This window comes from Micromesistius poutassou, assembly GCF_964030765.1.
Source record: "Micromesistius poutassou genome assembly, chromosome: 24".
NCBI lineage: Eukaryota > Metazoa > Chordata > Actinopteri > Gadiformes > Gadidae > Micromesistius > Micromesistius poutassou.
In genome coordinates, this window is record NC_140294.1 from 882791 (window position 1) to 905491 (window position 22701).

The 22701-nt window shown below is 51.6% G+C and overlaps 1 protein-coding gene across 1 annotated transcript in view; it reads right to left on the minus strand.

Annotated features, from left to right (window-relative positions):
• LOC311369718 (CLIP-associating protein 1-B-like) overlaps positions 1–22701 on the minus strand; it is a 47885-nt gene that overhangs the window by 17573 nt on the left and 7611 nt on the right. Inside the window, 14 exon segments of the mRNA XM_084487933.1 lie at positions 390–409; positions 1241–1413; positions 1415–1430; positions 2332–2378; positions 3298–3465; positions 5040–5117; positions 7144–7203; positions 7355–7425; positions 8059–8194; positions 8822–8967; positions 9633–9725; positions 10110–10186; positions 10948–11088; positions 22342–22412. Of these exon segments, the coding sequence (XP_084344059.1) occupies positions 390–409; positions 1241–1413; positions 1415–1430; positions 2332–2378; positions 3298–3465; positions 5040–5117; positions 7144–7203; positions 7355–7425; positions 8059–8194; positions 8822–8967; positions 9633–9725; positions 10110–10186; positions 10948–11088; positions 22342–22412 (1297 nt within the window).

A 22701-nucleotide genomic window follows, 5' to 3' on the forward strand; every position in this document is an offset into this window, starting at 1 on the left:
TTGTACTGGCCTAGTTTGGGGGCCCTGAGGCTCTGTGGTCAGGTCCTGTGGCCCTCTGGGGCCGGCCCTGCTGCTCTCATCTGACCACTGTCCGCACTCAAACCAGTTCAATCTGGCTCCATGTGTGAAACCAGATTCAACCGGTTTTATCGTTTACTGAATGCAAAGAATGAAGAGACGGATACACCATGCAGCGACAGTGTCCATGCAGACTCTTTATGACATGTGACCAACGTGTCAATACTGACTTAGATTAACACACACACACACACACACACACACACACACACACACACACAGAGGCCGACTGAGGACCTGGGAGAAGACCCCCCCCCCCTTTGCATTTGAAGGACACACAACACAACGCAGCACAGCTTACCCCCCTCCACCTTAGGAGACCACGAGTCATCTGAGAGGCGGGGTAGGGGGGGGACGGGGTGGAAGAGATACAGGTGGTTAAGGGGTTAAGGGGTTGAGGGGTTAAGGGGTTAAGGGGTCAGAGGTCAGAGGTCAGGCGACACAGAGGCGACCCCAGTGCGGTGCAGAGTGTTCATACATGCGTTCATACATGCGTTAATACATGTGTTAATACTAGAGATACTCTGATAAGCATTTTTGGGCTCGATCACAGAATACCGATCACCAAAATCTTGATTGGTGAATTGCCGATCACAGTATGCCAGGGGAATGGGTTATCTTCCATATCTTTTATCTATAATGTGGATAGGTGGCAAGCACCCGTTTCACATTGAATAGTGAATGTGTTTATAGACTGTGTGTGTGTGTGTGTGTGTGTGTGTGTGTGTGTGTGTGTGTGTGTGTGTGTGTGTGTGTGTGTGTGTGTGTGTGTGTGTGTGTGTGTGTGTTTTTATTGATTATCACACACTCTGTGACACTCTGACACTGTGAGTGTCTCGTCTTGTCCTGATGTTTTGTGTTGAGGACCACAATGGAAATAAGTCCTGGACTTTACAGTGTTTTTATCCTCAATTGTATTTGATGCATTTTCATTTGTGTGTTAGGCATTTGTTTGATACAATTTAATAAATCAAATTGTTTAATAAAAAATAAAAGAATAAAAACTGCTGTACCGAAAAACATACCGAACCGCGACTTAAAAACCGAAGTACGTACCGAACCGTGACTTGTGTGTATCGTTACACCCTTAGTGTGCGTGTGCATGTGTCTGTGTGCATGTGTCTGTGTGTGCGTGTGTGTGCGTGTGTGTGCGTGCACTCACCTAGCGAGGCGTAGGACCCCGGCGGCAGGGCGGAGGCGGAGCTAAAGGGGGCGGCGGAGGGGGCGGCGGCCAGCCGCGTCCGGGCGGTGGCGGTGGCGGTGGCGTTGACGTCCACGTCGCTACGGGAACGCTGCAGAGAGGCGGGGGGGGGCGGCGCCGTGGGGGGGGCGGGAGGCCTGTCCGGGTTTGGCTGGCGGGACGGACACACACACACACACACACACACACACACACACACACACACACACACACACACACACACACACACACACACACACACACACACACACACACACACACACACACACACACACACACACACACACACGACGGCGTTACACTCGTAAAGATGGAGAGAAACTTCATTTTAGGCATTGCATTGCATTGTGGGTGGTGAATACTAAGGTGACAAAGGTGAGTGGGAGTGACCATCGTGGAGGGTTTAGGATTGGCGGGAGAAGGCCAAGTTATGGTGTGTTCCAGATGCCTTGGACACCAGCCTTCAGAGTTTCACTTGTGACGTCATTTCCTGTTATAGCGTTCTCGTTCGTCTTTGTGATCGTGTCACGTCATCGGCTAGTCATTGTTATTGTTAGCTACATTAGCCTCTTTAGCAAACCAGCTCGAAAAACGGACAACACAACTTCACATTGTATCGCACGCACAGCGAGACCGTGCAATGCATGCATTAGTGGCCGGAATAAAGTAGCACTGTAATCAAGTGTGTAAGAGCATTTCAAATCGACATTAAAATGACCAACGTGTTACAAATACAGAGAAAATAAATCTCTCCACGGGCGCAGCCATTGTTGTTGAAAGCGTCATCACTCACATCGCCCGGTCAGCTCTCTGAATTATACATATATAATTACAACGATCTAGACTTTAGGGGGCAAACGTACTCGGGCACGGTACAGATGGCCTAGTGTGAGTGCGCCATAAAACTCTCAAGTCTACGCCACAGCAGCAACAAATGACTGGCTGTGTGTGGAGCACCTGGTGAGGGGAGGTTGCAGTGCTGTTTGTGCATGTAGAGTTATTTCCATATATAGGTCGTTCTATAGATTGTGTATGAGGATAGTTATTGGTACCTCGGGTCCCGCTGCTGCCCGCAGAGCTCTTCACGGTGAGAGGTCGACTGGGGACACGAAACACAGAGTCAGACACAGGGCTGAGTAATACATACAATAATGTATACATACAAACTGTAAGTAGCACACACACGCACGCACGCACACACTGTAAATAACACACGCACAGTTTATGAACACATTCACTATTCAATGTGCACATCAGTACAGCGTTTATGGATTAAAAAACAGTGAATGCCATTCAAGTTCTTTGCAAACGGTGTCCTCACACAAAGAGCAAAAATGCTATATTGCTATTGGTTACGTTCATGGAAGGTGCCCTGACGAGAAATGCTCTCAGGCTCTCAGGCAGATTTGGAACAACGAGGTTATTTCGACCAATGATATTGGTGACAGGGGTTTCAGTGAGACCAGGAGAGTCACTAGCCAGACCGCTAGTGTGCTTTAATCTGAGATAAGTCCCGGACCCATCAGCTCCACAGCCCTGTATCAGTCTGGCTCCAGGCTGATGTGACACAGAAAGATCAACTCGCCGGCTCCGTTAGGGTGACATGATGGGGCCACGATCAATCAGCTGTCAATACCAGGCCTCGCATTAGAGAGAGGGAGAGTGAGAGGGAGGTCGAAAGCGAGAGTGAGACAGAGAGAGAGAGAGAGAAAGAGAGAGAGACAGAAATAGAGACAGAGACAGACTGTCTCTCTCGGAGAAAAAGACAACTAGATGGGAGTGCAGTGAAAAAAGATCATGACTTGATATTATAAAAGCTGGTAAGAATTGTAGCACGGCGGGACACACACACACACACACACACACACACACACACACACACACTTTTCATTTCCACAAGTCTGCGTCTTCTTTCCCTGAACAACCACCACTGACCCTAAACTGTACAAAAACAACAACAAAAAAAACGTAAACCCTGCGGTCACCGTAGCGACGGCGCCGAGGGGGCGCGGCCTTACTTGAGACTCTCCTGGGAGGAGGAGGACGAGCGGTCGGAGGCCGGCAGCGAGGCCTGGCTGTCGCCGCTCTTCAGGTGCGCCTGCAGGGCCTTCTGATAGGACGACTCCAGGCCCTGGAACAGAAGCTCCGCCTCCTGGCTGAAGTGGCCGTGGTAGCTCCAGTAGCACCTGCCGACGGCGAGCCACAGGGCACAGATAAGAGGTCAGCCGGGGACTCATCACACTGACCCCGGCGGATACAGGTTCGATAAAACGTCTAACCACAAATAATGAACAAAGTTAAAGCATATAATTGGGTTAGGATTTTTTTAACTCTTTTTTTTTTTAACTTTGCCTTTATTTTCTATCTATTTTACTTTTTACTTATCTATTATTTTCTTTTATCGTATGACAATGTTTATATGTGAAGCACTTTGAGTCTGCCTTGTGTATGAAAAGTGCTATATAAATAAAGTTGCCTTGCCTTGCCTAGGATTGCATTTGGTGAACTTTTGCGTCTTTTTCCACTATCTGACGCGTCGATCGTCAATAAGCGACGATAATAAGCGGTTATTCCATGAAACCGTAGCTTTCTACAAAATAGGCCTACGTATAAATAGTGTGTTCTACTGGGATGCGCACGCACTGAAAATCCTCCATGGCTCCATTAAGCCATTTGTTCCGGTGGCCATATCGACCGCCACAGCACAGAGAGAGGGCGGGCCAGGTCAACAAGGTAGCTCATGAACACGCGGATAATGATCACTGACGATGATTGGTTTCTCTCTACGGGAAAGGGCCCCGCCTACTTCTCCACTGTGGGGACGGACCGCGCTGTGACGTCACAGCGCCAGGTGACATCACACACACACCTGCCACCACTTTCTGATCCATTAACTAACAGCGGGTGCGACCTTGGTGCCGTCCCAGTGGAAATTAATGGAAATAGATTTTGTTATCGTATTAGCTCTTTACCCCCTCAGAGTGTTCCGTGACGCTGTGCGTTGGGGGTCATTCCACCGGAGGGGAATGTTGATATAATATTCCTAACGCAGTTAAGAGTGACCTCTAAGCACTCCCAAAGTCACAGAGTGCGTCCTCTTCTGAAATAGCCTGGTCCTACCATCATCTCGTACTTCATTTCATTTGCACAGAGAGTCTGGACCTTTCTCCGTTGACAACACGTTAACTCACTTGAAGGCGGGTGTCTGCTGGAGTTTGAAACTATTAGATCGGCCCCAGTGCCGCTCTGGATCTGCCATAACCAATCGCTGACGTTTGACGTTTACAACTCAAACTAGCGCACAACCTCAACGTCAATGTTCTCAGCCACTCCCTCTGTTTGCTGATTGGACGGCCAAAAAGTTGGCTGCAGAAAACCTGCGAAAATACCGCAAATCCAGACGTAGTACTGAAGGAAAATTGAGCGGAAGTACGGAGGCGGGCGGAGCCAAGCTACTTCTGATACTCCGTTCATACGCGATTTAATAAAGGATGTTATCGTACCTCAGGGAAGCTGCGATTTAGGTGTTTTTGGGGTAGCTGCCAGCAACCGCTGAAATCTGCCACATCTTAACTTCCAATCAATAATCCTAAGAAATGTGTAATCCAATCATATCGTAGCCACAGCACCAGCTGGAATCCTAGAGGCTCCAATAACATTGTGGCCATGTCAAGGTCACCGACGTAGGAGACGCCGCGAAAGACGTTTCGTGGCCGTCTCTGAGTCCATCACATTCCTGATTCCCGATTGGCCGACTTACTTCCTGGCAAAAGAGCGGGCCTCGGAGTCTGCGTCGTGAACCCCTTTCTTGATGGTGTCCATGACAACGGCTGCATGTCTGCGGGACAGAAATAAACACACACGCGCACGCACACGCGCGCGCACACACACTTATTGAGGACAAATCCAAACTGGAGTTGGTGTCCCCACAGCAGTGTGCATGAACAGAGTGCGTATTGTACCGTACACAAAACATTTGTTTGTGCTGCTTCTGTGATGAATGTTGAGGCTAGCACATGTTGAGCAAATGTTTAGCACTGGCGGCAATATCCTCCTTTATTTATCCTTTAAGTTGATTGATTCTAGAATTTCATCGACTGATCAAAAAGCATTAACCATCCCCATCAATGTTGTTTGATCTATAAAGATTATCAAAATCTATTATCTTTATTTTGTATGTGTGAGCAGAAATGTACGACGAGGGAAAAGCAGAGCAGAACGGACAGGGCTTCAAGCTCTCCCATATTTAGGTCACCGCTGTTTATTATCTTGCATGCATTGTCTATGCTGCCATGCAGCATAAACAGCCCGGTATTCTGTAGCATTGGGGATGAAGCCCCAGGACGGCAGAGAACAGAGTGTATGGATTGTCACGTGGGATGGACGATAGCCAATTGGGAGCACACGCTGACTGGTAATCACAACAGAAGCCATGACGGCAGAGCTGAAAGGCTGAAGGATTTGCAAAAATATAGCCCTCGCTCCAGGACTTCGTCGAAAGCCACTCATTCGTTTCCGCTTCAAACGCGTTTTTGATTGCAAGATTGCAATTATCTTTTTGCGAGAATTACGGCTTTAATAATCAGGACTGGGTTGTTGGGGGATATAATGTGTAGTATGTGTTGTGCTGTGTTGGCAAAAGCATAGCACGCCATCCTTCTACACAGTTAACGACCTAAACAGTTTAACGTGTCTTCATCCATCGTTAGGTGTGTGGTCCCTCACGTTTTCTAAATGAAATAATGCCTCTAGTGTGTGTGCCAGGCATAATAGCAACGTCCACACACACACACACACACACACCTAATGAACAACCCTCCAGTCGGGAGGTCTTTATGCATCCCTGAGCATGCACGCACGCGCACACGCACACACACACACACACACACACACACACACACACACACACACACACACACACACACACACACACACACACACGGGAGGGGGGCGGTGGGAAATCGATAGCTGAGACGAAGCGGAGAGTTCCCCTGATGAAAGCAGAGCGCATCGGGTTTCAGACGCGAGGCCTGAGGGACAGGAAGCAGATCGCCCAGACACACAATGAGAGCCCCGCCCATCTTCCACCGGGCATCGCCATGGAAACTGCTGAGCTAAGACCCGGGCCGGTTTCCCGTTCGCCTGCTCAGCGAGCGTAGCGTTCATTGATGTTTTAGCGGCGATGCCGTCTCATCAAGGTTCAGCCCTTGATAATTAAGGGACTTGTCTTATTGTTCTTTTGGGGGGGCTAGGCTTAGGGAGGGGGGGGGGGGTGGTTAACCATGGCCTGTGGTGCCCCTTTGAGACAGTAACGGTGATGAAGGGTGTGGTTAAAGGGTGTGGTTGTACATGGCCTTTGAGACAGTAACGGTGATGAAGGGCTATTCGAATAGACTGGACTTCCCAGTGACACAATAAAAGAGACAATAGCAATAGCATGCTGCTCCCCTTATCAGCCACCAGCTGACCCCTGTTAGCCCTGCTGGCTTACGTCATTCTGCCGTCTACAATGAAACCAAGCCGTTTCTTTTGTTTACAGTGTGAGGCTCCAAAAAAGCGGTAGCTTTTAGCGAAGAAACACATCCAGTTAAAAACGGTTGGAAAAGTTATCAGTAAGAGGGACTCTTATCTTCTATGGTTCTGAATCTATTCTATTTTTTGTGCGTTTACATTAGTATCAGTTGACGTAACTTTTCACATCGTGAACCAGTTCTGAATCAAATCAGGATTCAGATCATCAAGAGATCGAAACCGAGTCGCAAGATTGCTAAAAGGTTCACAGACCATATACATAGGATCATACATCTAATACATATATATATATATGTATGCATATACACACTTAATAAAGTACTGTTTCTCACCTCTCCAGAGAGCTGCTCTGCCAATCCTGCAACATGATGTCCAGGAACTCGAAGCATTTCCTGCGAACAAACGGCAACGGCAATCAGCGTGAGAGTCAGACGGAGCCGCGCGTTGCCGTGGTCACGACCACAACCCCCCCCCTCCCCCCCCCCCCCCCCCCCCCCCGCCTCCACCTGTAAATCACAGGAGGTGTGATGATGGACGCCTCACCTCCGGATGGCCACGGTCTTGCAGACGCAGTGGGTGCAGATGACGGGGATGAGGCGCGGGTAGTGGGTGTGCTGCGGGGGAACACGCCGCAGTCAGCAGGCATACTAGCCGATCGTGAGGATCACAATCACAGGAATAATACTCAATAATAAAACTGCTAAAAAAAAACGATACATATAATAAAAATCAAGCATTAAACAAACAGTATAACAAATGTAGTAGTACTTGTAGTACTGAATACTAGGATACTAAAGGACACTACACTAGTTTCCTCCACTGTACGCAAATCGCAAATAGGTAGATTAATTTGGAATGAGGATGCGTTACTAGTTATTATTAGTTATTTTTCACCTACCCATAGTCAAATACTAAGAACGGGGCTCTAATCAACCAGGTTAGCTTTTCACCAAACTCTTAAAACAATGAAGATGTTGTTGTTTTTGTCATTAGATTCACACAAAACCCAAGAGACACCGAAATGGAGCCTTTTTAACCCTCCCTTCACTAACGAGCTAGTCCATCTCATCCGCTTCCATTGCTTTCGGCTAACTCCGTCAAACGCTAACTTGGTTCCAATCGAGCGCCCGAATTGAGCGAAGCGGCAGGGGCTCCTTTTCTTTGGACTTTGGGTGAGTGGAAAATAACTGCACCCCCCCCCCCCCCCCCCCCAAAAGATCCGGAACATTCCTTGACGCGTCACTCACTTTGAGGATGATGCGGACGGCCGCCGCGCCCGAGGTGGCCATGATCTTGGCGCTGTTGGGGAGGAGGTTGAGCAGCACGGGTATGGTGGCCTCGGCGGCGTGGTCGAACCCGCCGCCCAGCAACAGGGACAGGTGGCTGCCCGGCGACCAATGGGAGACGAGGAGAAGAGACGAGACGCACCAGAGCAAAGGTGAACTACCGTCAGCGGAACTGAGGTTAAGGTGACGCGACAGAAGATGAACTAGGTTTGAATCAGGTTAAGGCTAAACTTAACCTAAGATAAACTAGGTTTGACTCAGGTTAAGGCTAAACTTAACCATGATAATAGAACAGAAGACAACACAGGCTTAACTAAGATCAGATGAACTAGATGAGATGAGATAACTCCAAATAACTCCCAACAAAGATAATAAAAATAAATCAAACTAAACGAAGGTAACTATGCAAAAGTATTTGCTGATTCAATAACAAAGCAGGAAACACATCGAATTAGGTCACACCTTTACAACTTGGTTATCTATCATCGTATTGTTTACTGTGTGTGTGCGTGTGCGTGTCCGTGCGTGTGTGTGTCTCCGTGCGTATGTGTGTCTCCGTGTGTGTCTCTGTGTGTGTGTGTGTGTGTGTGTCTGTGCGTGTGTGTGTATGCATATGCGCGTGTGTGTATGTGCGTGCGTGCGTGCGTATGTGTGTCTCCGTCTGGTGTGTGTGTGCGTCTGTGCACGTGTGTGTGCGTGCGCGTGTGTGTGCGCGCGTCCTCACCCCAGCGTGATGCAGGCCTCCCTCACCACCTGCGACCGCAGGTCCTTGGCCGACAGCTTGAACGCCGCCTCCATGAGCCGCAGCTGCTGGGGGAAGCCGTCGAAGTCCAGCGCGCCGGCCAGCAGCAGCGACCGCACCTTCCTCAGCTGGGGGGGGGGGGGGGGGGCAGGGGGCGGGGCATAGGTGGGAGAGGGGGGGGCGGGGCTTTGAATGGATCCCGTTCACAGAGGCGTTGTTCATTACACTTGATTGTGGGTCTGCTTCTATGTGTGTGTGTGTGTGTGTGCACGGCGAGCAGGCTTAAAGGTGACATATTATACCGGCAAGTGTGATGTTGTGATGTCAGAAGAGGCAGATTTTCAAAACGGCTTGTAACGGCTAATCACACGCAGCACACCTGGTGGTGTAACATGGGGCCTTTAACCTTCACTAGTATAGTCCAGTTAAGGCATGTTAGCTGTAGCTGTAGATATAGTATAGTGTTTGGGCTTTACAGTGTAGCAGGTGGGCTAGGCTAGCATGTTAGCCGTAGCTGTACGTATAGTATATTGTTTGGGCTTTACAGTGTAGCAGGTGGGCTAGGCTAGCATGTTAGCCGTAGCCGTACGTACAGTATAGTGTTTGGGCTTTTACAGTGTAGTAGGTGGGCTAGGTTAGCGTGTTAGCTGTAGCTGTACGTATAGTATAGTGTTTGGGCTTTACAGTATAGTAGGTTCGGCTAGGTTAGCATGTTAGCGGTAGCAATCCGTATAGCACAGTGTCTGGGCGGGGCATTGTGAGGTGTGTAAATGTTAGCCGGGCGTTAGCTTACGGCGGCGACGCGTAGCTCCCAGTCTCGCTTGTCGTCCGACAGCACGTCCCGGATCTTGGTCATGGCCTCCTCCATCTCTCTGTTGGAGTGCAGCTGAGGACAGACGCCCGCACAGGATGTTCAGGATTTCAGATGGATTTTTTTTTTTTTATCATAACACGCGTGTTATGCTAACTAACAAGACAGCGATTGTTGAACCAGAAGAAGAATCTGAGAATTGCCTGCAATTTAAAAAGTGTGACTGTGTGCATGTGTGTGGCTGTTTGTGTGTGTGTGGCTGTGTATGTGTGTGTGTGTGTGTCTCTGTATGTGTGTGTGTGTGTCTGTATCTGTGTGTTTGTGTGTGTATCTGTGTGTGTGTCTGTATCTGTGTGTGTGTCTGTATCTGTGTGTGTGTGTGTGTGTGTGTGTCTGTGTGCATGTGTGTGTGTCTGTATCTGTGTGCGTGTGCGCGCTCGTGCGTGTGTGTGTGTGTACCTGCACGGTGGGAACATCTTCAAAGGCTCGGAGGAAGTCTTCCTCGTCCACGGCCCCAGCGCTGGTCGCATCTTTCCCTGAGGAGCCAATCAACAAAGACCTTACTGTGAACACCCTGGAAACTTCAATATAGCAAATAACGCTGTGTGTGTAGTTGAGCAGTGGCTAGTGGTGTAGCGGCTAATAGCATTGTGGCTAACGATGCCGCAGGTGGTCATGTTGTAGTGGCTAAGAGGTGCTACGGCTAAAGGTGAAAGTATACTACTCCGTATCCGTTATCCGTAATCCGACTCCGTAACTACGGAGACCCCTCGAGCGTTCGCAGTTCTCCGTCGGGATGTCGGGATACGCGACGCAATTCGCCGCCCGATCGATCTTATATGCTGAATACTACTCGTGTAAATAGTGTTGAAAATAAACGTCAAAAAGCTTTTCAAATCTTATTTGGTGGTTTACTAGTCCTTAATGTGCAAAGTACACAATGTACAAAGTAAATAAAGGTGCAAAGTCAAACCGGGGGAAAGTGATTCCGGAAATGATTTTGTTGGAGGACCAATCACAGAGCCGGAGTTAAAGCCGGAGTTCAAAAACATTGGAATGCGCACGTAGAGCTAACGGAGAGGGGTCTGCGACAGGCTCTCCGTCGTCGGAGACGGCTCTCCGTGTCTACGCGCAGCACTTTACGGAGTAGTATAAATCCACCTTCACGAAGCGGAGGCTAAGCAGGGCAGCAGTCTACAGTGTGAGAGCTACAGGAAACAGTAGGTAGCAAATGACGGTGTGCGGCAACTAGTGGTGTAGCCCGCTAAACTGAGCAGCGATGGGGTTAGCGTCTGACCTGTGGACTTGGCGCTGGAGCCCGAGCTGGGCTTCCGGAAGGACCCCATGCTCACCGCCTTCCTCCCGGACACGGACGCGGCCTTTGAAGACGACGCGGAGCGGCCCCCGTCCACAGAGTCATCCTCGTCAAAGTTCTTATCTGGAGGGAGAGAGGGGGGAGAGGAAAGGAAAAGGGAGTGAGTGAGCGCGGAGGTGGCGAGCAAGGAGAAGAGGAGACAGGGGCCCCCAGTCAGAGGGCCCGGACAATCAAGAGCTTTGATGGCGACGCTTGACGACGGGCCAGGGAACGCTGCGAATGTCAAACGGGTCTCATGGTCCCGCACGCGCCCACTCGGGGGCGGCGGCGGCGGCCGGGTCTCTTGAAAGGCTCCTCGGTCTTTTTCTGGAGAAGAAGAAGAAGCTTGTGTGTGTGTTGCGTTCTTGGGCAACCGCCACAGGTTTGATTTACCGCCCCGTCGTATATAAATGGAGGCTTTTGCGGCGTTAGCACGGCCGAAGAGAGGCTTTTGGCACCGCTTTTGAGATAATGGGAAATGAGTGCCGGTTCGAGCGGACTTGCTGCGTGTGCAGAGTGTAATGCGTGCGTTACGAGCGGGTAATTGTGCGCGTGGTCGGGCGAGGGGAGCGATTTCAGTCGGCACGCTGCGCTGCGCCCACATGCTGATTGTCATTTGAAAGCCGTTACCTTGGAGATGGTACAGTCCTACAAGACAACAACACTGAAGAAGGCTATATGTGTCCATTGGACGCACTTGAACGGCTCAAGGCAAAGCCAGCTCCCATATTGTAGGGGTTATGTGGCCTGGATTCCCTTTCAAGGCGTCTTACCACCAGAGGGAATACATAGAGGGAACCCCTCCCAAAATAATAACAAGCATTATAACGTTATGCAATCAGCTCCTTTAAGGCTACAATTTCTATTGAATTAAAATTCCAAAAAGCAGCATATGTTGCAGTGTCCACAGGTACGCTCAAGAGTTCACACAAATGTACTATGTAACGTACTACCAGGACCATCACTATCTGGTCCTGATGCTAGCACAGAGCTAACACCAGGACCATCACTATCTGGTCCTGATGCTAGCACAGAGCTAACACAGGGCTATCACTATCTGGTCCTGATGCTAGCACAGAGCTAACACAGCAGGGCTATCACTATCTGCTCCTGATGCTACCACATTGTGGGTCCATGATTACCAGCACACAGAGAAAGAACAAAGTTGAAGGCGGATCATTCAAACATAAATAATATAGACATTTCCCCGAAGGCAAAAAGCTCAATTGATGCGGTGCGGTGGCCTGGCTTTTGTTTTATTTAAAACAACTCAAAAGGCCATGGTGGATCAGGAACAACAGCTGAGCACGGCTTCTAGTGTGGTCCGGACACCATCTTGTCTCCCTCCTTGCTGTGCACCGCGTTGACTAGTCAGCCTCATGGGAGTTGACATTGACGCTAACGCTGACGCCACGGTTTCGCTTTGTCCAGCGAGGACTCGCTGTGAGTCTCCCCGTAAGGAGGGACACACTGGACACTGGACTCTTAAGCCTATCCCCCCCATCACCCCTTGCTCAGAAGACACGAGGAAACGCATGTGGAAGTGTCTACTGCATGGGGGGGGGGGGGGGGGGATAACCGGACACCAGATTAACCCTCCCCCCCCTCTCCACCCTTCCTTTCTCCCTCCCTCCTTCACCCCGCCCCTGGAGGAATCCACAAGTCCAGCCCCACCATCCTCATGAATTATTAAAAGGTGTGTACTAAGCACATGCACATAATCATTGCAGGATCACACACACCAGTCACACAGAGGGGCGGACGAGACACCCCCTCCCCTCCTACACCGGCGCTGCAACCTTGAGTGGAGTGTCACGCATGCTCAGCCCAGTGATGGGGGGGGGGGGGGGTGCGAGTTACAGTCCCGCGACTAAAAGGATACTAAATGGAAACTTGAGCAAGTTAAATAAGTGATCAGGTGTGCTTCGGAACGACCCGAACGACCTCGCGGTCACAACATGCTGAGATGCTCTGGATAGGCACCGCGTGCCGTCCACTGGACAGGACGTGCCACCGCGCCACAGGACCCCAGCAGCAGCGATTCCTCATAGCAACGACGACGACGACAACAACAACAAGCAGAAATAAACACCAAAGCAGAACCCAGTCACAAACAAACCAAAACCAGCATCAGCCCAGTATCAGCTGCTGTGTTCCCAAGCCTTTTGCAAAACGACAACAATAATAAACAGACCACCGCCACCACCACCTCCGCCGCCACAATCGCCGCCACTGCTGCAAACGACAACATACAACGTGACAGCAGAGCCGGCGTTCTGCCGCTGGACTTCCCGCCCCGGCGCAGACAAACAAAACAAGCGCTCTTGCACCCTCTCTCTCCGCTAGCGCTGACGCAGCCCCCCTTTTCCCGGACACCCGGGGTGTGCTTGGGGCTGACCTCAACCGGCGTAGCCCCAGCCCCAGCCTCTTGTGCGCTGTGCAGGCGGGGCATTCTCCCCCGAAGCAAGGCATCGCACCGGCGTGGTGTCATACTCCCCCCCTCCCCCCCCACCCCCTCCCCCACACACACGCAGACACCGGTATTTACATGCGTCTCTCTCCCTCCCTCTCTCTCTCTCCCGCTCGCTCTTTAAAATGCAGGAGGCTGTAACAGCGCTTGCGACGCATGCAGCTCATCGCTGACTACCGACCGCGATCCCATACCTCTCTCTCACTCTCTCCCTCTCTCTCTCTCTCCTCCCCCCCCCCCACCGCCATGCGTCCATGCGTCTCCCCATGCACCCCCTCCCCCCCCCCCCCACCCCCACACACACACACACACACACACACATCATCCAGCGGCTTACAAGAGCAGATGCGCCGACAAACCAGCTTCCTCAGCATGCTGGCGGAGGGAGAGACAGGCAGACAGCCAGCCAGCCAGACAGCCAGCCAGCCAGCCGGGGCGGACAAGCAGACACACACACACACAGAGAGACACACAGACAGACAGAGAGACACACGGGACAGACTGTTTCTCCAGGTGCTAGTCCTCCGGTCCTCACATCTTCGCACGATGCTGCAAGCCACCGCCACGCTCGCGCTCGCTCGCTCTCTCTCTCTCGCTCTCTCGCGCTCTCTCTCTCTCTCTCTCGCCCTCTCTATAGACTGAGGGGAGGAGGAGAGACTGAGAGGAGAGGAGGAGACGGAAGGGAGGGGGGGGGAGGGGGAGGAGGAGAGGCAGAGGCTGGGGGTGGCGAGCTGCCCCTCCCCCCCCCCGGTGAAGTGAGCCACATGTCACAGGCTGTGTGTGTGTGTGTGTGTGTGTGTGTGTGTGTGTGTGTGTGTGTGTGTGTGTGTGTGTGTGTGTGTGTGTGTGTGTGTGTGTGTGTGTGTGTGTGTGCATGGCCTATGGACACCGCCCCATCTCTTACACGTGTGTGTGTGTGTGTGTATGTGTTTATTTATACGTGTGTGTATGTGTGTGTGTACGCGCACACACGCACACACACACACACACACACACACACACACACACACACACACACACACACACACACACACACACACACACACACACACACACACACACACACACACACACACACACACACACACACACACACGTTTGTTTAGTGTGATTGATAGGGCGAGGAGTTCTAACCCATATTATCTGAAGGGGGGGGGGATTCACTGTGTGGCCTTGGTGTCATCATGACTCGACAACAAGGGGGGAGCCAGATGTGGGGGGGGGGGGGGGGAGAGAGAGAGAGAGACAGAGAGAGAGAGAGACAGAGAGACAGAGGGATAGAGCACAGAGAGAGAGAGACAGAGAGAGAGAGAGAGAGAGAGGCCGTAGAGACAGTTTGCTTTAAGCATTAATGCAGAGTCAGCCTTCGACAGTTCCCCAAGGCATTGCTCCCACACAGAAACCAGCAACAATGCCGGCGATCATTTCGGCCAACTCGGAAAACCTCCCCACAGGGTCAACAATTGTTTCCAAATGTATTGGTGTGGAATCTGACCCACAAGTCAAACGAACACAACCATGTGACCAAAACATCAGGATTCTGTTCCCAGAGAGGCGCCACCATTTTGTAGTGTTGTCTGAAATGTGAGCGACCATATCTGGTTTCCCGATATAAAGTGCACGACTCCATACTTATAAGCACACAGCAGACGAAGAGTACAGCGAACGCACACTTATTTCAACACTACATCCCCACGATGCAACGGCGCGATGGGATTCATCCAACAGAGGATGGACCTTTACGAGTTTATTCGGCCAATGAGCCGTCACACAGATTTACGAGACAGTGACACATTACTTGTTGCCTAAGTAGTCCTCTACCTAGTGTTCCCTATGTGATGAGGGAATGAGGGAACAAGTGGGCCAATTCCAACATAGCCTCAGGGTAAGTAAGAGATGCAATGCCTTCTCCCGACCACCAGAGGGGGCTCCGCTGGCACGGAACCACAGCCGTGCCCCCGAAAGCCTCCAAAATCCACCCACAGGGAGTTCCAGAGAAAGTAGACACATCAAACAGGTTATGCAACCGCTCATGCTGATTGGTTCAGATGAATGCCAGGTGATTTCACTCCCCGTACCGAAAGACTCTAAGGTTTAAATCCCAGGCATAATGAGCTGGAAGAAGCACTCGGGGGCTAAGGGTGGGTGGGGGGTAGTGTTATAGTTGGATGTGAATCCTGCAGGTTCACCACCTGTTCCCCAACAGCCCTCAGCAGAACGGTGGCCTGATGCAGTCTGACAGGTTGTCCTCCGGGCTCACGTCTCACAACGGTGACGCGCCGGAGCCCCGGAATGCAACGGCTCACCACCGCCAGGGTGACTGGGCCGTGAACGCACGCACACACACACACACACACACACGCGCGCGCACACACACAGAAACAGACAGAAGACAGAAGACAGAGAGAGAGAGAGAGAGACACAGAAACAGAAACTGAGAAACAGTCAGACACACACACAGAAACAGACAGAGAGAGAAACAGACACAGAGAGAGAGAGAGAGAGAGAGAGCGAGAGAGAGAGAGAGAGAGAGAGAGAGAGAGACAGACAGACAGACACAGAAACAGAGAGAGAGAAACAGTCAGACACACACACACACACACACACACACACAGAAACAGACAGAGAGAGAGAGAAACAGACACAGAGAGAGAGAGAGAGAGAGAAACAGACAGACAGACAGAGAAACAGAGAGAGAGAAACAGTCAGACAGACAGACAGACAGAGAGGGAGAGAGAGAGAGGAGCGAGCAAGCGAGACGGCAAGAGACAAAGTTGCAGAACAGCAGTTAACGGCCGAGATTTCAAACCAGATATGCAAATACCAACCAGTCGAGACTGATGACTGACGAACAACATCAACAACAACAACAACCGTCTGCAACAGCGACGACAGCCAACCACGAATACCTCGAAAACCCGGGCGCAACCCAGGACACATAAACACTGGTTACGGCTCCCACCCTGGTACGTCCCAGGGCTAGCGGACGTAGCTTCACTAGCTTAGCGTGCGACCGGTGCCCTGGTGTAACGGTGCCTTCGCGTGCTATGGAATTGATGGTACACACCAAAAGCCGACGTGAAAATTGCACATGAATACCCCCCCCCCCGCCCCCGTCACTTCCACTGGAGAGCTCGTCGAACATTTTGACCCTGCCGAGCTGCCGAGGTGAGATGACCTTTGACCTTTTCAACAGTAACGGGGGTTAGGATCCGTGGGTCCGCCGCGTTTCAGTTACACTACGACGACAAAAGCACTCGAACACAACAACGCACTCGTCATTTCCAGTTCCACAAATGGAACGGATCATCCTTTGCATACCAACGTAAAGGCAGAATTACAAACACACAGAGCCATAATGAGGGTAATGAGGGGCACCTGTGCTGGTCCTACAAGGACACCTCTGTGGATAGGGGTCTGTTCCCATCCCACGGTTCAACCAGCCAATCAGGGCATGGCGGGGGGGGGGGGGGGGGGCGAGCGGGGTGGGGGGTGGGGGGCGGGGGGGAGAACCACCTGCAGACCAGAACAATCCGGACCTGGACAACAGCGGCAGGGAGGGAGGGAGGGAGGGAGGGAGGGGGGCTAGGCTAGGCCCCGATAGCATTCATTAGCACTCATTCAGCCCCAGAGGCGTCTATGGTTACACACAGCCAGCTTTGGGCTAAAGGAGGGAACACAAAAGCCCAGAGGAGAGGAGGGCTGACGTGGGAGCTGGCGCTGCCTCGGCTGGCGTGCCAAAATAAAAGCGGTTGGCCTTTAAAAGTGTTGCATAGAAAGAAATGCCAGGTGCTGGTAAAAAAAACTGGGCGACGCCACAAGAGTAACAGATTACACGTCGCGATGAGGACACGGTGTGATGGCAGTGAGCATGCACTGTATAGTCTCAACTGTTACGACGTACCGAGGGAAGAATATATCACATTCCAAGGGCTGCTGTAACAAGTGAATTTCTCATGTCTGGGACGAAATCAAGTTCATATCATATAGCCAAGCTTGTAATTTACGAACGTCTAGTCCTTTTTCCCAATCAGAAACATGATGATTTCTTTTCAGTAATAATCAATAACCATTCAATAATAACAAACGATAACTGCATTATTCAAATTCGCCATCTTTTGGGTGTTGTACATTGAAGTGTGCGTGCGCGCGTGTACGTGCGTGCGTGCGTAGCTGCGCGTAACCCGAGGAGGGACGCTACATTCATGGGGGACAGCGGAGGTATTCAGCCGGGCATTTCAGAGCACACTCCCCTGGGAACAATACGAACCAGTTAGGGCGGACAAACCCCTCCCCTGGCTAAACGCCACACTCGCATTTCACCCAACGCTAACCTCACCAGCGGCCGCGTGACGCCACGGTCGCTGGCCGGGCGATCATGTCATACTTGGCACCACCCCGTTTGTTTTGGTAGCTTTGTTAGCTGGTTAGCTCTGGAAGCTCTCCAGCTAGCCCGGTGCGGTGCACGGTTCCTGCTGAGGAAGAATCCGCTTGTTGGGGGGGAAAAAAGGCGACGTGCTTGTGTTTAACGGAACGGCCGGTAACAAAGTGCCTTTTACGTTCACGTAAAACGGCTCGGCAGTACCCAGACGCTTCGTATTTTGGGTTTGATATGATCCACGCTCCCTCCCACGGTACATTCCACCCACAGCCTCGTCAGCGGGGGCCCGACTGTGACCCGCGCCGCGTCGAGCGCACCCTCCTCCACCACGTCGTTCCCCCCTGTCCCACGTCGGGAACCATAGCTGGAATCGATGCATTCATCATCTGTTAAAAACATTCCTCTCGCTGCTCTCCCCTGTGGGTGATGAGAGCCGTTCCCCTGGCCCCGGGGGGGGGGGGGGGGGGGTCAGGGGACCGTGAGGGCTCACTGCCACCGCTGCCCTGCATTATTCACCAGGGAGGCAGGGGGTGGGGGGGGGTAACCCTAGTCCTGGAGCCCGGAGGGGGAGAGCACGAAGGACAGGTATCGGGCCTGAATTCAGCCGCCGTGTTGTCGTGACGATAGCGTCGGTGGGTTCAAATCGTCTGTGTGCACGCGCCGGGCTCTAAATGAAGTAGTGTGTCGATTGTTTCTTGTTGGAAAACGGAACAACCGAACGGTTGCTCGTCTCTCGCCAGCTTCCTCGGCATGCCGGCGGAGGGATAGGCAGACGGCCAGACAGCCAGCCAGCCGGGGCGGACAAGCAAACAGACACACACACAGACAGACAGAGGACAGACTGTTTCCCCAGGTGCTATTTCTCCGGTCGTTGCATGATGCTGAAAGCCTCTCTCTCTCGCTCTCTCTCACTCTCTCTCTCTCTCATCTGCACAGACACAGACATACACACATCCCCCTTTTGAACACACACACCAAACAGACACACACACACACACACCCCTTTTGAACAGAGACACCCGATTAAGTCTCGAGAATCATAGGCAACCATTGAGAGTCTCTCTTTCGGGAAAGCGAATGAAATGGCGACTTTCAGGAGGAAAAGAGAGCGATGGGTTTCCAACACAGACAATAAGCTCCCGGCAGGTCATGTGGTACCTGCGTCACACGGGCAGAAGAGCCCCAGTGAACTCTTCATGTCAAGTCCAGATTCATTTTTCATCGAGCACTTCCTAACTTGCAGAGAAGACGGCAAGAAAATATCTGGACACATTTTTCGGTTTGACCCACGAGCCTTTAGTTTGACACGAGTCAACAACGAAGTATTTTACGATGAATCATTTCGTTTTTATTCATATGTTCTAACCCATTTTCATCATCAGTTCAAGTGCGCTTCAAAAAACCTCCCTCACCTGTCATAGCGAGTGAGATCGCATACGGCACTATATGGGGCATCAATATTTAGCAGCGCTGCTCAAAATGCACAGTATACAAATCTGGTTCCCTACATACGGCATTACCTCATACCCATAATGCACCACACAACACCAGCGTGCAACTGCTGTACACCATTGCTCCAATGCATCCCATGGTGGGTGGTGCATTTATCCAATGTTTTCATTTTCAAATCGTGCTGGACACGTGCCAGGCGAGCAATCACCCGTGCAAATATCAAACCTCAAAAGTGGAGAAGGCCCCCCTACCGCCCCCTAGAGACCGCCAGTACAAGTCTAGAGAGCATAACACAACATTACTTCAATACCTGTATGTCTTCCGCCTCATGTGCAATTCATATTTGTGTCTTTTTCTTTGAAGAATGAGCCAAAGTCATTCCATGCTGTGGATCTCTTTGGCAATACACCCGACTCTGGATCACGTCGCCGTAAAGACTAATGTGGCAAAGGAGGTGCACCCACACTAGTCCACCTGAACCTGGTGTGGGTACTGGTTTAACAGTGCAGGCTTGCAGTGCTACCAATAAAGTGGTCTCTACACTGTAGTGTCGTTGACGTACATGCCAAGAGAAGCGAAAAAGGATCCGCTTGGGTCGTGTGACGAAGAACAACAGATTAGCACCCTTAAAAAAAAACGACGCCACACAACTTTTCCTCTTCTTTTGTTTGTGTAAAAGTAGGGCCGCCTACGGTCGACGGAGAGAACCGGTGAGTCAGTCAGTCGGCGGGACGCGCAGGGTAACATGAGTAAACGGGACGGGGTACCTGGCTCAGCTGCAGACGCTCCGGCTGCAACGATGAACGGTGCACAGGGTTGAAGTCGCTCGTGAATACAGAGTAATGCTTTCAAATAAAGCACCGGCTGAGACCGACTCAGAGAAGCGCTATTAACGACGTCCTGACAAACTGAACACGCGCCTCGCGTCGACGCGTTTGCAGCCGCCTGTAAATCAGGCCGGCATCAACGGTGGGTAGGAATACGATACGCGTTTTACCTGAAGGTGTTTTAATCCCGTGCGACTCAACCGAGGAGCGATGTCCTAGAAAGAGGAGACCAGTGTCGACTTTCCGGTCGATCAGGAAGGAGCGAGAGAGGAGCGCACACTACCCTGTGTGCACTAGCTGTTGACAGCCTGCACCCCCCCCTCCTTACACACACACACACACACACACACAGAGACACACAGACGCATACACAGCTGAGGGCAAGAGGACGGGGGAGTGTCCCATCACCGTTTTACTGCTAATGCACTGACACACACACACACACTACCACACACAGAAACACACACAGTCTTGTGACTGCACAGACGACAGCTGACAACTCTCCTCCAAAATAAGAGCACAGCAATTGCAAAGTAAGACGGTTAAGGGTTTTCTATCAACTCAAGTCCAGGATGATAACTAATCCCTCCCCTCCCTCTCTCCCTCCCTCCCTCCCTCCCTCCCTCCCTCCCGCTCTCTATTCCTCTTTCTATATCTTTGAACTGTGCTCGGTTGAACTCTTTCAACTTCAAACTGCCCCGATTGGCAGTCCTAGACTGGAAGATCAATCCTTTCTGTCGTTTAATTCCATCTCCCTCCCTCCCTCCCTCCCTCCCTCCCTCCCTAAAACACTTTCCGGCGCCCTGCTTGGGTGACATTCACCGAGCTGTCAGTCACCGCGGCATTGACGCACGACAACCCCCCTTTGAAAAGGCTACAGGTGGCCCGTTACCACGGCGACGGGGCTAACCGTCCGTCTAATGGCGCTCTCCGGGGGGGGGGGGGGGGCTGCCGGCCCTGACGAACCTCACGGCACTTTGTGAGCAGATGTTTTGCCCGTCCTAATGTCCTACATTTAAATAACGTTCAAATAACCAGACCGGCGCGGTTTATTTCGCTTAGCCTCCACCACGGATGCCGTTGCTCCGATTGGGTGTCTGCTTCAGCCAGAAGAAGTCAACGTTATACATTGTGTGTGTGTGTGTGTGTGTGTGTGTGCGTATGAAACACAACGTGGAAGCGTGCATCTCTGTGGGACAGAGGTGCAGATGCGTGGCACCCTTGCTATCCGTTTAACTGGACGGATAGAGTAGATACAGTTCTGGGTGGGATCCATTTATCGACTCCTTTAAAAGACTGTACGCACATGGGTCAGCTCCCATTGCAGCGAGCTCTTTCTTTGCTCTGCAAGATTACAGTATTGGGGGCCTGGAAAATGGCTTATTCCGCATGTTTGAGTCCTTCCTGTTCATTTAACATCGTCAGGGGAGGGAAATGTTTCCTCCGTTCCCCCATTCCCAGACAGTCCGGGAGGCTGACTCCCTAACTGCCTTCAAATCAAAGCCTTAAAGCACACCTCTTTATCACCGCCTTCAGCTAACCGTTTGTTCTGGCCTTTTTATCGGACATTGTCACAAAGCTTGGGTCAGTTCCAGCTCTAACTCAACAACTTCTACCATAATAACGCGCCCCCCCCCCCACCGTCCCACCAAACTTGCTCTTCTGCTTAAAAGATAGGGTAGGTCATTCGGAGGAGAACCAACCAGAGTAGAGTTTTAAAAGTATACAACTGAAGAAATTCCCACCCCTTCCTGCAGGCCTCCCTCCAGGCCTCCCTGCAAAGCCCCTCCCCCCAAACACACGACTAGCTCACTAGCATGGTGGGAGACCCCGGTCATGCAATATGAGTGCAAGGGGCAGAATGCACGCAGGTACACCCGGGTACGTACGGTAGAGCGACAGGTAGGCCCGTCTGTCTACACAGGTTGGGGCCGAAATGACCGAAATCGGCCAACCAATGAAATGCAAACACTCCCATTTGGAAAACGCAACAGAGGGGGGAAAGTGCCAACAAAACGGGTGGTCAGTGCTCAACCTGTTTGGTTGTGTGTGTGCGCGCGCTCAACACACACACACACACACACACACACACACACACACACACACACACACACACACACACACACACACACACACACACACACACACACACACACACACACACACACACACACACACACACACAGCAGGGTCTGCTGAGGACTCACCGGACAGGGGCGAGAGGACCATGTTGCCCGATCGCTGCACCTCGTCAAATTTGCCGAAGATGACGTTCAACCTGGGGAGGAAGAGCAGCCGGCAAGACGGCAAACAGAGTCAGTCAGTCACTCGGGAAGGATCGGACAGGCAGGCGTCTGGATGACGGACGGACAGCCGCGTAGCGACAGGCGACGAGGCACAACGGAACCGAACGGAAATGAAAAAGGTGTGTGTGCGTGTGCGTGTGTGTGTGTGCGTGCGTGCGTGCGTGAGTGCGTGCGTGCGTGCGTGTGTGCGTGCGTGTGTGTGAGATAAAGAGGCCATCAGAACATCACACCATCATCCCAAAATACATCGCCGCCCCCCCC